The sequence below is a fragment of the Bidens hawaiensis genome, unplaced genomic scaffold, assembly GCF_021521415.1.
Source record: "Bidens hawaiensis isolate Kalapana, Puna unplaced genomic scaffold, B.hawaiensis_p1.1 tig00023811_1, whole genome shotgun sequence".
NCBI lineage: Eukaryota > Viridiplantae > Streptophyta > Magnoliopsida > Asterales > Asteraceae > Bidens > Bidens hawaiensis.
The window spans coordinates 207,573-227,459 of NW_027493741.1; the positions used below are offsets into that span (position 1 = coordinate 207,573).

At 34.9% G+C, this 19,887-nt stretch overlaps 1 protein-coding gene across 1 annotated transcript; it reads right to left on the reverse strand.

The window, feature by feature from the left end:
* Positions 1-16,042: 16,042 nt before the first annotated feature.
* Positions 16,043-18,645, reverse strand: LOC143568114 (uncharacterized). Its single transcript, XM_077054349.1, has 5 exons — positions 18,547-18,645; positions 16,942-17,833; positions 16,769-16,824; positions 16,230-16,696; positions 16,043-16,157 (listed from the first exon to the last, which is right to left on the reverse strand). The coding sequence occupies exons 1-5, from the start codon at positions 18,643-18,645 to the stop codon at positions 16,043-16,045; spliced, it is 1,629 nt and encodes a 542-aa protein (XP_076910464.1).
* Positions 18,646-19,887: the final 1,242 nt, after the last annotated feature.

A 19,887-nucleotide genomic window follows, 5' to 3' on the forward strand; every position in this document is an offset into this window, starting at 1 on the left:
TGTTGCTGAACGAAAGAATCGAACCTTGATTGAGGCTGCACGTACAATGCTCGCTGATTCTAAGCTTCCTGTCCAATTCTGGAATGAGGCAGTGAATACAGCTTGCTATACTCTTAATCGGGTTCTAACTGTTAAAAGACTCAAAAAGACAAGTTATGAGTTATTGAATAATCGAAAACCTAACTTAAAGTACTTGGAACCTTTTGGGTGTCCGTGTACAATGTTGAAGAAGGATGTGGGTAAATTTGAAGAAAAAGCTATCGAAGGGTATTTCTTGGGATATGCATCTCCAAAGAAAAGGGTATTTAACTTTACATCTGGTTGCGTTGAAGAGTGGTACCATGTGGACTGTCAAAAGTACACAACTCCTCCTCAAGGGAAAGGTCCCGATTGGATGTTTGACTATGATAGTTTATTTAATTCATTTACTCCATCAACTGAACACATAGACGAAGACCTGGTTCGAGCATACTTTGAAGATTATTTGGCAATTCCAAGATTTTCAAGTTCTAATGATGTTGAAGCTCAACCTGATGCTCCAATTGAAGAACCACATGTTGCTTCTCCAGTTGCAGTTGATAATTTAACTTCTTCTTCTGATGATGATCAAGCTGAAGATCAAGTCATTGAATTTGACAGTGATAATGTTTCATCTCCTGAACTTGGTGAACATTACACTAATTTATTTGACAATGTTGTTGTTCCTGAGAATCCCACTATTCGGATTCATGGATATCATCCACAGGAAAACATCATTGGAGAACTTGATGTGGGCGTCCGTACACGTCATCAAGTTGCTTCGTCAAGTGATAGTAACGTATTGTGTGCATATGCAGATTTACATTCATCGGGAATTGTAAATCTTGCAAAATTCACATGCTTTCTATCTCAAGTTGAGCCAACGACGGCTCGTAAGGCACTTGAAGATCCTTCTTAGGTAGAAGCTATGCAAGAGGAATTACAGCAATTTGCACGTTTGGGTGTTTAGGATTTAATAGACAAGCCTGCTAGAGTCAAGAAAGCGATTACGACTAAGTGGGTATTTAAGTGTAAGAAAGACGATCGAGGGGTGATTGTCAGAAACAAGGCACGTCTAGTGATGCAAGGTTTTCATCAGCAAGAGGGTATTGATTACACAGAGATATATGCTCCAGTTGCAAGATTAGAGTCGATTCGAATCTTCCTAGCATATGCGGCTTATAAGAATATCAAGGTCTAACAAATGGATGTTAAAAGTGTCTTTCTCAATGGTGAACTACACGAGGAAGTGTTTGTTTTACAGCCTCCTGGTTTTGAAGATCCTGAATATCCGGACCGAGTTTACCGATTAAACAAGGCCATGTATGGTCTACATCAAGCCCCGAGAGCTTGGTATGGCACGCTTGCCGACCATCTGACTGATAATAGCTTCAAACGAGGAACTGTCGACTGCACTTTATTTCATAAAACTGTTGGTGATGATCTTCTCCTGGTTCAGATTTATGTCGACGACATTATCTTTGGGTCAACAAACGACACATTGTGTAAGGAGTTCGAGAAGTCCATGCAAACAAAGTTCGAGATGAGTTCGATGGGAGAGATGAATTTCTTTTTAGGGTTGCAGGTTCACCAGCCTGCTAACGGAATCTTTATTTACCAGACTAAGTATGTGAACGACGTCATGAGCCGATTAAAGATATCTGCCGGAAAAATCCCTTCTACTCCTCTTCCCGTGGGTCACAATTTATCATTGAATGAATTGGAGGATACCGTTGATCCTACCCTCTATCGTGCCATGATCGGTTCTTTAATGTATCTAACGAATTCTCGCCCTGACATTATGTTTGTTGTTTGTCTTTGTGCTAGGTTTCAAGAAAGTCCACGAGTGACTCATCTAGTTGCGGTCAAGAGAATTCTTCAGTATTTGATGGGACATCTAGACATCGGGTTGTGGTACCCCAAGGATGATACTTTTGATCTTACTGCTTATTCAGACTCGGACTATGGAGGTTGCAAGATCAACTTCAAATCAACGACTGCAGGATGTCATTTTTTAGGAAACCGGCTTGTTTCCTGGCAGTGTAAGAAACAGACAACTGTCTCCACTTCAACCACCGAAGCTGAGTATGTTGCAACCTCGAGTTGTTCCCAGGTTTTGTGGATACAACAACATCTCCGCTACTACGGTTTGAAATTTCTTACTACTCCTATTCTGATTGATAATTCTGCTGCAATTTTTATCACAAAGAATCCTATACAACATTCGAAAACAAAACATATCGAAATTCGATATCACTTTATACGGGATTGCTTTGAGAAGAAGTTGATTGACCTTGAGAAAGTACATACTGACTTTCAGAAAGCCGATTTGTTTACCAAAGCTTTTGACAAAACGCGTTTTCATTTTTTGCTTGGTTTAAACGGATTGAAGACCCTCGCTGACATCTTTAAACAAGGATGAATATCTTTATTTTATGTCATTTTTCTTTAAAATTTATTTTGGTTTTAGGGGGTGAAAATATAGAAAATACAAAAAGATTGTGTTTTTTTCGTTTGTATAGATAAAATCCAAAAACATTAAAAATTCCTAAAAATACAAAAAGATTGCTTTCTTTTCTTTAATGTTTTCCTTTAAAATATTTTGAAAAACCAAAAACATTTTAAAATTTGAAAATCCAAAAAGAATGTATTTTCAGTTTGTACAGAAAAATCCAAAAATCCAAAAAGACTGTGAAGTTTATTTTGTTTATAAGAAAATTGAAAAAGACAAAAATATTGTGTTTTTAAAGTATGTATAGAGAAAAAGTAAAAAGATTTTTGCATGCGTTCGCTGAAAATTATGTCAATTATTTACACTTGAAGGGCATATACATGTATATGTTTGGTCCTGACATTTACTTGTAAATGATCAGGTTAGCCATTCACCTGATAATGGAAAATAGTTGGGGCGTTCGTTATGCGTTTTTAGATTATTTTCTCGCTGAAAATTATGTCGGTTATTTAAGTTTGTGAAGCATGCTTGTATGTCTTGGTCCTATTATTCATTTGTTGAATTGATAGAACAGCCATTTATTTATAGACTTGAGTTAACTGGGGCGATTAAATTTATCTTTATTTTGTTTTTTATGCTCCTCAAAATTTTGAGTTTATGAAGCAAAAAGAGAAAATGATAGTACATTGATTATCTTGACTTCAAATCCAGCAAGAAGTAAGCTTAAAAGACTGTGTGCTTAATTGCATTGGTGCATTGGTCGGTCTTAAAACAACCAAGTAGAGTAAAGTATGTGATATAAACATAAAGAAACACCAAATTGAAAGGGGCGTTAGTCTCTAGAAAAAGTCTCGGTGAGGATGGCAGAAATGTAATAACCTATCATACTCAAGCCTTATACTTCTTTGATCAACCAAAAATAAAATAAAGCAAATAACAAGCTTTGAGGTTCTGGACACTGTGAGTCTTTATGCGGCTTAATCATCTGGGTATTCATATGCATGAATATTTCATTCGCTTTTAAAGCAAACACAAAGTCATTAAACTTGATCACTGCTGTACATTGTACAAATCCAAATTACTGACTTGATCAAAATCCGCTGTTAGTCATACATTGTTCCTCCCTTGTGCGCGTCTTAATACCATTAAGAAACGGACCCCAGGGGATACAATGCATGTAAGCCAACAGATGGACTCGTGCATATTCACTCATAGTAACAGAAAATCATTCCATTGCTCATAAACTTTTATAAAAACAAATTTTTGATCAACAATATAATGGTTTAAGTCAAATTGGGGTGGTATGGCAAAAAAATCATATTAAGCTTGAACTGAGATTAGAGGCTGATAGTTTCTGATATTCTGTGCTTTAATTGAACCGTAATCATATCAAAAAAACACTTGAAAGTTTGTTATTAGATTTAAGTGGACAACAATACCAATGACCGACTTAACGCCAGTCATAATATCGCTGAAATATAAAACTGTGATGGAAGAGCAATTTGGTCAATATGATTCTCTGCTAAACTCAACAAAAATACAAAAATATGTACTGTTTTTTGAAAAACATATATAAAACACAAAAAGATTTTATCCTTCTTGTTTTGGATTCTTTTCATGTAAATACATTTTTTTATATATTACAAAATACCAAAAATATTTTTCATTTTGTTTTTACATATTATTTAATAATTTATTTATCGGTTCAAAACATGAAACGTTTTTAAAGTATTTAATTATCGGGATAAGAGGTCTCGGTAATTCTTTTAAGTTAAATTTATTTATTTATTGGATAATATCGAATTAATTCTTTATTTACTTTATTTAATTATTTTAAGTTAAAATTAAATAAAATTTTAATTCGTTAAAAGTTAATTTGTTAAGTATGGATAACGAACTAGGTGATTCATTAGTGAACTAATTTCTAGTTCACTCACCTAATTCGCTCCCGCACTCTGTAACGAATCATTTCTACTTCGTTATACATATTTAACGAATCAAAATACAAAACATGTCTTGTTCGCTATTCTGATATAACGAATTGGATTAACGAATTGCCTGATTCGTTACTTCAAAATTCAAACGAATCGCTTGATTCATACATAGGGTACATTGGGTAGCGTGTAAGGCCATATAAGACAGAAACACGAACTGTCCTTTCACTATTTATCTTCATCCTTACACCTAAAGTCACCTTTTTCAAATTTTTTCTCTGATTTTCGACCTTCGATTTTCGAACTCTCAAGTATATCATTGTGTTGCTAAGGCATAGAAAATCATATCTATGTCATTTTCGTCAAAAATGGTGTTATTTGAATAGACTAATTTTGTATTTTTATGTTTTAAGGGTTTTCCGAGTTCAAAACCCTGATTTATTTATGATATACGGTGTTTATGTAGTTGATGTATAATCATTTGTGATCGGAATGCGATTCCAATACCCTTGGTAGACTTTAATCGAAGTATGATTTTTGTTTGCCGGGTCGATTGGGTGTTTATAGTTTCGGAGTTTTTATACTCTGGTTCACCTATGTTAGTTCCTGGTCTTGAGTCTCAATCTCAACATCATGTGTTCAATAATAGGTTTCCGAGATCACTACACATAATGTTTCGATTATCCAACGATGGTTATGGATTAATTGAAGCTGGGTTTGTGTTGTTGACTTTCGATGTTCATATTAATTTTGACTTTGACTGTGTGAGTCAAAGATCAAGTCTAATTACTGACCATTCGTGAACGTTAGCGAATTGGAACTTTCTGGTGTCCAATTCGTTAAGAATTCAAATGAATTAGATTAAGCGAATAAGTTAGTTAAAGAATCAGATGTGGATTCGTCATATTATAACGGACTAGATTCTAGTTCGTCCTTTTAAATAGTAATTCGCTAGGTCTACTTCGTTAATCTATTTACATGATAGCGAATCACTTGATTCGTTACTGGATAGTAACGAATCAGAGTGATAATCACACGAATGACATTTATTTTTAATTATTTAATTAAATTTAAATTACCTTTTTAATTCAATAAATTATTTCAACCGTCTAAACGTGTAAATACATTAATTACACACGACATATTGTATTATTTATTTATATTGCTAATACCTGTTCTAAACTCTATTCAGTAATAATGGCTGATCAAGTAAATCAAGATCCACCGGTTGTTGATCAAGGGCAGCAAGAACAACCACCACAAGAGCAACCACCTCAAGTACAACAGGAAGATGTTGTTTTATTACCTTATGATCCAAAACACAATATCTGTGCTTATATTGATCAAGATATTGCTGAAGTTGATGTGTTCAGAGATATGTTAGCATTCTTAAGACGCTCGGTGATACGTTATGCAATCACTTCTCGACCTAAAGTGTATCTGAGTATTATTTGGCAGTTTTGGGATACTGCTGAGTATGATGAGGTGGAAAACCACATTCGAGCCACGATAAATCAAACTACTATTACAATTAATGTGGAAGTGGTTCGCCGTGTGCTTCGTTTTGATGACAATGATAACTATCCAAGTGATTTTGACAAGCAGTTGATCAAGGGCTTGTTTACTCGTCTGCGATATGGTGGGGGTATTGATGAATCTATGCTAAACAAGAATGGCTTATGTCCACCATACAAATATCTTCTCCATGTCTTAATTCATTGTATGAGTGGTCGTCGTGGTGGTTTTGATCAATGCAGAAGTAGCATACAGTCAGCTTTCGTTGCTCTTATTCTCAACAAGCCTTTTAACTACTCTGAGCTAGTTTACGATCATCTGAAAGAACAAGTTTAGCAAACACTTCAAAAGAAAGAAATTTTTAATGTATCCTTGCTTCCTACAGCTGATCATTCAAGACTTAATTCCCAATTTAGCTATTGATCAAACTCAGGTGAATGATGTGCTTCCTATGGAGCACATGAAAGCTGATACCGTTCATAGAATGTTGATTTATAGAAAGGAGAAGCCAGCGGATAAACGACTGATTGATTGATCATATCATTAATCCTAATTATGTATGTCCTTCCGAGGATCGCTGGATTCATGATGATTCAGATTCCTAGCGTGAGGAAAGAGAAGGTGGGAACGATGGTGATGATGGAGATGATGGTGGTAATGAAGGTGGAAATGGTGGTAATGGTGATGCAGCTCTTAGAGAGCAACAGGCCGCAGTTGAAGCTGCATTAGCTGCTACTATTGCAGCTCAACGAGAAAGAAAGAGAAGAGGCAAGGAAGTGGCAACTGGTGAGCCATCAAAGAAGAGACGTGTATCTGCTGGGGCTGGAGTAATTATTGGTGTGCCTCAGCCTCGTCAAACAACACCTCAACGCCCGGTAGTGCCGTCTACTACTAGCACTCCGATGCTCACTTTAATAACAACGATGGTGTCTCATGAAAGGCTTGGTTTGATTCCACAGATGGCGTTATCTGAAATACCAAGGCCTATTGCTACATCGTCTACTGTCCCGAAAATATCAACCATGAGGCCTCCTCCTCCTTCTGGTGATGTCTCTTTTATAAGAATTACTCGGCCTCAAGGTCCAATCCAACCAGTTCATCCATTACTGTACAACATGCCACCGAACCGTCAGACAGATATGTTGTTAAATCTTCTTCATCTGTACGAAAATCAAATGTCTGCCGACCGTCAGAATCAAGAACGTTTATTGGAGAATCAACGACGAATGATGAGTTATATTTCATTCAGTCAAAAAGAGACTAAAGAGCTGCGTGCGATTGTTGAGTCTCAGGGGGTGAAGATAAAGGAACAAGAAGATCTAATCTTGCAGTTGACTTGCAAAGAAGATGCTTTAAAGAAACTCAAGAATGATGATCAAGAACCTGACGAGTCTGGTGCAGGAGGTGAGCCTGAACAAACGCACGGCTCATCTTCCGGTACTGGTACAAGTGGCGGTGATAATTTGAGTAAACAGACTGTTGCTTATCAGGATTCAGCTGCTGTTAAGCCAATTGAAATGATTGAAGCCAACACTGTGATATTTGTAGATGGATCGGGGGTGGTGAGAAGTGTGGTGAACAGGGACGAGATTGAAGTTGGTGAGTTTGTTGACAGGTCTCTGACACGAGAGCAGATTTTCATACTGCTTGGGTTAAATGATGAACAATTGACAGTGTTAGAGACAGAGCCTAACATCGAGGTGTTGAATGAGGAAGGTATAACAGATGATCCATCATTTGTAATGAATAAGAATTTTATTTATGATGACGAGGAAGTTGAGATGGAGGATGTGACTGCTGAAGAGTATCCTGACTTGTTTCAACACAAAAATGTTGATCAAGGTGCTCCGGTGTTTAATGAGAAGATGGTAAAAGAAGCAGAAGATCATCTCGAGAAGAAATCTAAGGGTAAACAAGTTGCTGACTTTGTTGACAGAAGATTCGACCCGAAGATTGATCCATCCTGGGCTGACATTCATAGCTGGTTTGCTCATCAAGACAACAGGATTGGTAAGATTATCAATGCACACAGGTATGTCGATAAAGAATCACGAGAAGCCATTGCACGCGCCAAAGCCAATCAAAAGACTACCTTTAAGGCCGTGTCAAAAGTACAAGGTGACATTGTTTCTTGGCTTTATGATTTTGAATTAAAGGTATGCATTGTAAAATGGGAGAAGGGCGTCCAGTATTACGAAAGGATGTCTGACCTTCTCTCATTACTGAGATGGGATGTGCGCACTTTGGCATATCGTCCATTTAGAAATCGAGGCGGGAATAAGCAGGCCAGTTGGTTTCACCAACACCTGCTGTTTGAAGTGAACCACGGGTTCAAATTTTTCAAACCACAAATTCCAATTCGCAAGCGTCTAAATGAGATTGACCCAAAGACAGGTTGGAAGAAGTTGGTTCTTAAGGTAAAACCGCCGAAGACCATGAAACGTGTGCCAGTGAAATTGACGAACCAGCACATTAAGGTATCTTTCAATCGCTGGTACAATGACAACAAAATAGGCGAGGCCGTCATTGTGTTGGGAAAGGGTTTGAAGACTGAGTTGATTAAGATTATTGACCCAATGTGGTTGGTGAATTTAACCGAGACCGACAATGATGTGCTACACAAGAATCAGATTCTAATAGAGCGCAATGAAGACTATGACCTGGCTATGCAATTCCAACGCGATGTGCGTGTTTGTTATGAAAACAGAATTCATAGTTGCAGAGACTGGCAGTCCAAGCGCTTCAAGTAACTTAAAGACAAAGAGCTCAAGACGAGGGGGTGTCTGTTAGTGCACGGTTTTTCATCTTGAGTCTTTGTAATTATCGTTAAAGTATTTGTTTTATGTTTAATGTAATAAACTATTAAGTTATTCTCTAGCTCGTTATATGTATTGTCTAGTTCGCTAAAGTTGTTTAGCGAACTAAGCCTTAAGGTTATTCCCTCCTGATTCGTTAGGGGATGTTAACGAATCAGGTGGTGATTCGTTAGTTTATTTCGTTTAAATATATGTAACGAAGCGAACTCTAGTTCGTTAGGGGATGTTAACGAACTAGGTTCGTCTTCTATTTATATGTGAACTCTGTTCACGTTTAATTTAAGTTTTTGGGAGATAATTAACGAAGTTCTGTCAAAACTCTCTCTCGATCTTCATCTTTAATATTATACAACTACTAATATGTATACTGATAATACATAATACACATATAACACTTAATCATACGTAATTATGAGCTAGATCCATATTAAGGTATTAATCATATTAACACAGATCTGAGATCTGTTATAGTTATAGGATTGATATCTAGGGTTCCAACAAAAGTGTAACATCCCGGCCCCTCGCACCACCAATATTGTCCGCTCTGCCCACGAAGAGCTCACGGATTTGTTTTTGGTTGCCCAAAACGCGTTGGTGATTGAAGAGGCAGGACATTACTTATGAACCAGTGATCTCTCTTGTCCACGACCGATGTGGGATAGCCTAAGAGTGGGACAATGTTGTGTTTGCCAAGGGTGTTACAAAAAGGGCGCAAACACCGCCCCCCTGGGCGATATTTGGGTGATTTGGGGCGGTGGCGGGATGAACATATCGCCTGGAAAAAGAAGAAGTTTATTATTATACTATATTATTATTATTATATTACTATTGTGTATATATGTATATGTATATGTATATATGTTGTGTGATATATATATATATGTGTGTGTGTGTGTATGTATTTGTATATATGTTGTGTGTGTGTATATATGTATATGCAAAATGAATCCTAGAAACAACCCGAACCAACCGAACCACCCATTCTCTCCTTTCGGTCAACACCATGGTTAGCAAAACCAACAAAACGTGAACTTACAATGGAACCCGATGAACCTAAACCAACCGAGCTATCCGTTTCAATTTCCCGACCCGAACCTAAACATGTACGCCAACCGAGCTATATGTTTTTTTATATTTTTAGTTATGTATTTTTTTTAGTTATGTATTTTTTTTGTATTTCTTTTTTTAATTTTAATGCATTTTTATTTAATTATTTGAATAAATTGGTTTTTATTTAATTAGTTTAATTATAAAAAGAAAATAATAAAAAAAGACATTGGGGGCCCAACTTGTAGCCCATACACTATTACACCCCAAAAACAAATTTCCACTCCATGCTGACTGGGCGTCACGTGTCACAATTCGCCTCCAATTGTAGCCCCTCCACTACACATGGCCTAAGTATAAAAGTGGTAAACGTTTGTCTTATATTGGTGTGGGAACAAAATAAAGAGTTGTTAATAAGATATAACATTTAGTACTCCATTGAATCTTTATGACATGTTTTACCACAAGTTCTTCCCGCGTGCATGGCCACGTGCAGGGGGTGTGCAAAATTGGGTTTCTGGACTAAAATTGCTTTGAATTCACAGTTGATGCTCTTCGCCTTCATAGTCGTTATTTCGTTATTGTTCGCCTTTTAGAGTTGTTTATTATCTGGTTTGAAGTTTTCTGTTTGATTTTTAGCTCCACAAAAATGTATTTGGTTCAAGCCAAGTAACCCAAATAAACTAAACAGCCCAAACAAATAACATAGATAAGAAATATTGGTTTTAAATAAATGCAATTATGTTCTATTGGCAAATAGCAATACCAACTTCACACTTGGCTAGTGAAGATCCTAACTAAAGGCCTATTTTTTACCAACGGTCCTTTACAATGAAATTAACCATCGTTAGTCTATGCTTACTTGGCACGCCTAATTGTTAATAAATATTTTGTGACGACATTACATGACAATAATCATTTGTTTCTTTGTAAGAAAACTGATTTTTAATAATCTCAACTATATTCTATTGGCAAATAACGTAAGTAACAGACTAACGAAGTTAACCATCTATTAGTCGTGGACTCTTGGAAAGATACACATCTTTAGTTGGGACCGTCACAAGCTAAATGTGAATTTAAGACTGCTATTTGAAAATAGAGTATAGCTGGTATTATTTAAAATAAATTTTTTAACAAATAATGACAAAGACCTGTTATTAAAAGCATAAAATTAATGGATGGTTAAAAATAAAAATAAAATAATTATATTCACAACACATTGTTCGAGACACATAACGCTGCTAGAAGAAATTTAATGCAGACATTGACAATTCGACATTGTAGTTTGCAAATTTGAGATCGATACACAATCGTTAAAATAAGTGTAATGGATAGCGTTAATTAACAAAAATATCGTCATGTCACTGTTGTTTAGGTAATGAGTTATCGTCCACTAAAGCTGGTCACGACAATTCGACATTGTAGTTTGCAAATTTGAGATCGATACACAATCGTTAAAATAAGTGTAATGGAGAGCGTTAATTAACAAAAATATCGTCATGTCACTGTTGTTTAGGTAATGAGTTATCGCCCACTACAGTTGGTCACGACAATTATTTTCTACCTTGCGTCCGCAGAACCTTGCAGTTGCAAAGATTTGAACTAAACTACTCTCTTTGACACTTGGTCTTAAGTTGTCAAAACATGTTAAACATGACACGATAACTTGTAGTACTAAACACGAAACGATAACTAATCGTATCATTTTTTTCAAACACGAACACAGAGCTGTTTAGTAACAAGTTAACGCATTAAGACATAGTAAGGAACTTGCTTAAACACAATAAATAATACATAATCCATGTGTAATAAAATGAAAAGTTTTTAAACAAGCATAAAAGTCTTAATAAATACATAATTCATAGATATTTGAAACGTAGAAACACAAATCCAGACATGCGAGAAATAAAAAACCAAAGAAGTAAATTATAACATCCATTCAAAATATATTATTGGATTCTAACGATTAAGAGTGAAACGCAAGTATGATTTTAAATTTAGGATTTTAGTAGTGTATATTTATTTTGTTTTTTCAAGTAAAAAATATACACATGTTACTAACAGGTTTTTAACATGTTAGGACACAAAATTAAAATGGTTATAAACTGAAACATGTTAAAAAGCTCAAACTCCAGCATGTTAAAACCAATGTTTTGTAGTGTTAACACAAAAAACCTTGCATTGTTACTAGCATGATCACAATTAAACGTTAACTAGATATCAATTACGAGATCATAACACAAAAACAGCATAGTGGCCGATTGATGAACATCACAACAGTTTCCAAATCTAGAAACTAAACAACGAATAATTAAACGTTAATAATTCCTAAGCCTAAGCGGCTTTCGCCGCGCAGATAACAACTTCGATTTCACCCGCCTCAGTCGCGATTTCATCCGCCGGAACGAGGTTTTGGTTCTCGGTTTTCGCTCGCTTCATCATCGCCTTCCGTCTACGATCATGATCCGCAATCCTGTTTCAATTCACATGCTAAATTAGTGTGAGCTCATCCGCGTGGATAAATTTTTGGATGAGATCGGTACGGTACCCTGTATATCATATACGGGTACCGTACCCTTTTTTCCGGTACTATTGAAGATACCGATACCAAAAACATGAAAAAACATAATTTCTTTACCGAACCGGTTAAGTATAGAGTTGAAAATACCGAAACTGAATAGTACCGATGAAAAGAATACCGATACTGAAAAACACCGTACGATTCTTTTTTGTTCGGTATCGGTCATTGAAAATACCAAAGAGTACCGAAACTGAATAGCGACGAAAAAGAAAATACCGGTACCGATCCCAAATATCGATGCTAAAAATATTAAAGTAAAGTTTTTTTTTTTCCGGTTCGGTAACCTATCTGAGTATCAGTACTGGTACCATTGAAAATTCCGAAACTAAATAGTATCGATTCCCAAAACGGTATCGGTCATTGAAAATACCAAAGAGTACCGAAACTGAATAGCGACGAAAAAGAAAATACCGGTACCGATCCCAAATATCGATGCTAAAAATATTAAAGTAAAGTTTTTTTTTTTCCGGTTCGGTAACCTATCTGAGTATCAGTACTGGTACCATTGAAAATTCCGAAACTAAATAGTATCGATTCCCAAAACATGAAAAAAAAAAGTACCGAACCGAAAAATACAGAAACCATTGAAAATTCCGAAATTAAATGGTATCGATTCCCAAAACATGAAAAAAAATACCAGGAACCAAAAGATACAGTAACCAAGAAACCAAATGGTATCGATACCGAAAATATTAAAAAAAAAAACAAGTACCGGTGCAAACCGAAAAATACCGTACCACTTTTTTCGGTTCGCACCATTAAAAATATGGAAGGTAATACCGATCACTCAGTACCAGTACCGGTATTTGGTAAAAGAAAAAAAGTATATAGAGATGAGTAAAGAGAGAGACTGTTTAGAGAAAGAGAGGTGACGGTAGCGTGTGATTCCGGCAAGGCAGATCGGTAAGCCGGAGGTTGATCGGATGGTCATGATTGAAGACTGCATTCTTCTTGTTATTGTTATTCACTAGAGAGTAGAGTTGTTGAAAAAGGTGGTAATAATAATAATTGGAGTTACGTAAAGGTGATGATGAAGCATTGAATTGAGGAGGAAGAATATTATTATTTCTTTCTAGGGGAGTGTGTGTGTTTATATCTATTTTTTCATCTTTAAAACTATTCATGGATTTGACGTTTGTTAATTTGTTTCACCCCTCTTTTTCTTACCAAAATATACATGATTCTTTTTTTTAGTTGAATGGTTTTTATGAGAGCTTGGGATCAAGTTAAAACGGGTTAGTTGTAGGGGTCAATTTGGAAAATCGTAGAGAACTGGTGAGACTGGTTGTTACGGGTGTGGGTGGTCAAAATTAGTTCTCTAGTCACGTAAGGTGGGGTTAACTTGGGTTGTTCGGTGTAGTTTTTCGGTTGTAACTGAGTGGGTGGGGGGGGGGGGGGTAGTTAGCGACTTCGGTTTTGGTTGTATCTTGATAGTTGTATTGGTGTGTCTAGCTTCTTGTTAGAGTGTTTTAATATAATTTTGTTGGTCGTTAAAAAAATGAGTTGAGTTTAAATGAGCTCGAGTTTGAGCTCAAATTTGTGTTGAAGGTAAGTGGTGAAGCGTGGATGAAAATGCTGAGAGCCATAATGAAAATACATTTATAAAAAAATCGTAAGTGAAGGAAGTCGGACTCAAATTTTGGACGATAACAGATAAATTTACACAATTGAGCAAAAAACGCATGACACTAACGCCCTGTTCTTTAGTTTTTTTAAAGGAGGGAAAGGAGCGGAAAACTAAGGATAGTTAAAAAATGGGTGTTCTTGAATTTTTTTAGGATGGAAAGGAAATGAGTATAAGGAGTTAGGAGAGATTAAATTAATGTATTTTCCTAATAAGTTATCCTCCTAAAAATGGGATGATTACTAAGGATAACTATTTTTTAACATAGTTATTATTTCCTTTCCTCTAATTTTCTTCCAACTCAAGAACACACTTAATTAAAAAAAATTTCTCTCCCTTCTCTTCATTTTCTTATCCTTCCATCTTCTTTCCTTTTCTTTCCTTGGTTAAAAAACTCCAGAACAGGGCGTAAAGAAGTTGCGCCTGTGTTGAAGTTTGTTTGATTAACAAGTACGGCTTGAACTTAAGTTTCACTTATAGAGTTTGATTTATGCGTGAATGTAAATAAGTCTATCATTATATAAATATAATTTTTATTTGATATATCATGTACATATTGTGACTATAATATGTAAAACTTGATAGTTATAAATGTATATGGATAAAATAATTAAATGCTTGATGTTTAATAAATAATAAACAACTATAGTTAAATCTTGAGGAACTACTTGTAAGCCAAGCTAGAAGCGAATTAAATTTAGTTCTGTTAAGTTAAATGAGTCAAGCTCAAGTCTAGACGAGCTCGATTCACCTTAGCTCATTTACAAACCTAATTCTCAAACCCTCTCACATACTCATTAGATATTTGTTATTCATTATTCGTCATAAATTTGAGTTGAGTTTAAATGAGATCAAGTTCAAGCTCGAGCTCAAATTTCTATTGTTGGAGCTTGTTTAATAAACTTAAAACTCCCAAGTTTCATACTTAGTTATATTTTTTTTTATGTTATATCATAATAACTTTCACATGTTTTGTTTTTGGTATTTTTTTATTAGGTTAAATCCATTAATAGTTAAAAAACGTGAGTATTTGATAATATAATTAACTTAGAAAGGATTACTCCATAGAATAGTAATCAGGTTTCTAAACTGTTCCAATTAAGTCACTCAAAAAATCTTTTATTCCAATCAGGTCATTATAATTTCTTTTTTGTTTCAATTCTAGATATATTACCTGAATAGCAGGTAATCTAGGTTTTTTTAGTTTTTAATTATTTTTAAAATAGCTATAAATTGCAAAAATGTTCAAATTTTGTTTTTTGCTTAATTTTTTAAAAACAAATTGCTATAAATTGCGAAAATTAAAAAAAAATTGCAATAAATATTACGACCTTTTATAAACAATCTCAAATTCTTAACAAAAAAATGAAAAATTAAGATCCTTTTAATTATATTGTTTTACAAGAATATGACTAATTAATGACTCTTATTCAACTTTACCATGTCAAAACCAAAGTATACAAAACATCTATAATGCTTAAACGATCAAAATATACCAAAACCCTTAAATGTCAAAATAAACCAAAATAAATTCAAACGATTCTGATACACCCAGATGGGTCAAAATACCCCACAAACAAAGACAAAACACACCAAAAATGCGCCTAGCCGAGTATAATCACCTACTCTACCCCCTCGCGGGTCACACTTATTGACTCTGCCTTTTTATTTCTACCTTATGCTCTTGCCACCTTTGGTTGTGGAACTTTTTTCTCCTTCGTGCATGACCTGATGTTATGTCCGGTTTCTTTGCAGTTTTGACAAGTCACTTTTCTTGCAGTTCCAACCTTTTTGTTCTTTTTTTTTGTTCTTTTTTTCTTTCTCTAAAGGGTCTCTTTTCTTTTTCACTGTCGGTCTACCGGGCATTCATCTTTCTTTTGGAGGTAGGGGTTTAACATCATCTGTTTTAGGCCAATGCATATTTCCCTTCAACGGTTGGATATGATGTCTATAAGCTTCCTTAAACATGTCCTTTTTAAACCAATTGCTGACATAAGTTTCTGGGTTTATGTTGATGAACCCTAAAGCTGCAATCGTATGAACACAAGGGATGCCTCACAATTGCCATGATCTGCACGTGCAAGTTTGTTCCTGAATCTTCACCACATATGCATTTTTTTCACTCCTTACTTCAAATATGTCGTTACCGCTTGGAATAACTTGATAGTGCCTACATTATCAACCCAAAAGTCTATTAAAAATCATAACAAGATAGCAATAACGATAAAAATATAACGATTACCTTTGTTTTTTCTTAATATCTTCTAGTTTTCTTCTGATTATAAGGCATACTTCATGTTCAAACCTTTCCGATTTTTTCGCCATAAAGAACATTCTACGCATCACAAATCTTCTAATATCTTCTAACATACTGATAATGGGCTTCCTTCGTGCGGTCCGTATGCGCGAATTAAAGCTTTCACTCATTCCATTCTCGAATGCATCACATGCCCTACCAACTTCAAAAAAAGCTTTTGACCAAGTAATCGGATTTCTTTCCATAAGATGATCATACGCACCTTTGCTACTGATTTTCAACTCTTCCATATGCCTATCAAACCATTGCTTACTAGTAGACTTTGCAGCAGCCCAAAACAAATTTTTAGATTGAAGCCCACGAAATTTTTTTATAAAGTTAGCATAAATGTGTCTTGTGCACTGTCTATGCTCGGCATTTGAAAATGCATCCTTTACGGCCTCTATAATTCCCTAATCAATAAAAAAACATAACATAGAAGTTATAAATAAAAAATAGACAAGCGTGTAATAAGTACAAAATACCTTATGTTGATCGGAAATTAGAGTTAGTCCATGTCCACCTTCTATTTCAATGTCATCTCGCAATAGATTAAGAAACCATGTCTAGTTTTCTTTATTCTCAACAGACACAACAGCCCATGCTAAAGGATAAATATGATTATTTGCATCTCTTCCAACAGTCGAGAGTAACTGACCATGATTTTTCAGAAAACATCCATCTAAACAAATAACTTTCCTACAGCCCATGATCCACCCATCTTTAACAGCTTTAAAACAAATATAGTAACTACTAAAATAAACTTCGCCATTTGGCATCGTTTCCACGGCCATCTTCACAGTACTCCCTGGGTTTGTTTCCAATATCTCAGCTTGATAATCTGAAAGTCTAGCATAATGGTCTTTCAGCCCACCCTCATAGTCATTCAGTACCTTCTCCTTTGCTCTACCACATTGACCAGGACTCACTTTGCATTGGTACTTTTTTAGGATATCTTCTTGTATTTCCCTATAACTAGTTTCGGGATTTTGGATAATTTTCTTGAAAAATCGTTTTGCAATCCAAGTATACGTAACAAGCGAACCCAAATAAAACTTCCTTGAGCACGTATGCTTATCATTTAGTGTTTTTATTTGAAAAGAATCATCCTCTTTAATCCTAGATGCCCAAAGCCGAAATGGACACTTCCACACTTTCTTTTTACCCTCATTCCCATCGTCTTCATCTTCTTTAGTCCCGCATCTTACTAACAACCTATTGTGGTCGTTCACCGTGAACACTAACTGGTGACCATTTGCAACACCATAATCAATTAACATGTCTTTCAGTTGCGCGGGACTCTCAAATTTCATTGATACTATGGGTTTCGCCAATTTCCAATCCGGATTAGGAACATAACAAGGATACACAACATCTACATCCTCACAATCTTCATCCTCAACATCCTTTTCATAATCTTGTTCACTTCCACTCCAATCTTCTATAGAATTAAGATCAACTTCATCCCCATCATCGTTGTCAAAACAAAGTAAATTCAAGAAAGGATCATTAACATCATCATTATCACGTATAGTATCTTCTAAGTTCAGCTGACAAAGTAAATTTAATAAGGGATCATTGATGCAATATGATCTATAATATTCATAGATGTGTGACTGCAAAAATTTGTCAAAAATATAAACTATAATATTAATATTTACAGAATTTGAAGATGAATGAAGTTGATTTGGATACCAGATCTACTCTTTTTGTTAGCACAACTGAAGTCCCAATCCTAGTATAGTATATCTCTTTTACTTATGTTCTTTATTTTGATTTGTTCATGCTTATTAGTTGTATGAATTGATGCTTTATCATTATAATTAATTTTGTTATGTATATATTCAGGATGGAGCACAACTGCCTGGGCCTAACGCAAAATCTCATAATCCATTTGACTTTCCTAGTGATAGTGATCTTGTATCTAGCAACATGGTAAATTCTGTGTGTACAACTTTTATATTTACTCATTTGATTAAATTACAATTTTGACTTCCTTGGCCATTACCGATGTTCTGCTTCTTTTTTCTTTTTAGAAAATTAACCCTAAGAAAATATGACATAAAGTCACATTAATATTCTAATTCAACCAATAAATAATAAAAACATCAACCAATTTCATAAAACCTAACAACATATAGTTTAACAACTAATATAAAGTTCCAATATACTTGTTTTCTTCACAAAAATAACGCAAGTCTCATATAAGCATTTTATCAAGCAGCTGGCGTGCACATATTAAGCGAAGGTAACATAAACACACCTGTTGTTCGACTGGTACTGAAGCCATGTTGTGATCGTTGTTGGATATGTCGACTTCCTCCTCAACACTAGTTGCTAAATCTGCTTCTTGATTCGACATCAATATTGATAAAGATGTGTTCTTGATGTATGTGAAGATGGTCGATTGAAGAAGACTGGTACGTAGGGCTGGTAGGGTTTGGAGATGGATTGAAGAAGATGGTCGATTGAATACGTTCAGTTTTTTGTATATTATATTTATTTATTTTAAAAACTAAAAAAAACCTAGATTACCTGCTATTCAGGTAATATATCTAGGATTGGAACAAAAAAGAAATTATAATGACCTGATTAGAACAAAAGATTTTTTGAGTGACTTGATTGGAACAGTTTAGAAACCTGGTTACTATTCTATGGAGTAATCCCAACTTAGAACTACCCTTTTTTCATGTTTTAAAATAAACCTGGTTACTATTCTATGGAGTAATCCCCAAAAGATATATATGTTGTGGGCCCCGGTTTGTACAAGAGCGTGGCAGCATGCGTTTATTTGGGACCAGACCGAAATTAATAATGGTTAAGATATCATTAAAATCCAAATTTAATTAAGGTGGTTTGGTTTATCCCATGAATCACAATTGTTTCAACTAAAACATAACATAAAATAGCCAGTTTTTTACGAACTTGAATAAAATCAAAAGTTGATTTATTGGAAACCAAGCAAAAAAGCCGGATAAAAAGAAGATTTTGAAATATTTAAATTGAAGTTGAACCTAAATTTGTAATTATTGTATTGTCACGGTCGATTTTAATGGCTCTTGCGTTGTGCTCGAGAGTCTTCAATAACGAGAATAACAAGAGTACAAAAATGAAAAGAGAAAAAAAATGTTTCTACTTTTTAACCGAAGTAAGTGGAAGAAAGAGAAATTTTTTGCTAATTTGCATCCTGAATTGAACGGACTCAAACACAAAATTTTGTCATTTTCTTGATTTTGCAATTCTATTTAATAATAATATAACAATGAAGATTTAAATATAAGTTTAGATCATTTAACTAAACGACTTAGATCATCTCATATCATAGATTTATGGGATAATGTAAAGTAGACATAGACAAGAGAGCAATAAGAGGATGCATACGTGTAGGGTTGGCTTTTAAGCGGGGTGAGGATGGTTGCCGCTCATGGCTCCATCAGATGAAGGCACAAAATTATCAAATAAACTGTATTTATAAACAGTATACTATATATTTATAAAAAAAAATAAAACAATAAAACAACTTGCTACCAAACCCACAAACCTAAACCCAATATTTAAAAAAAAATGTGACAAATAATTAGGCCATTAGCCAACTGTCTAATTG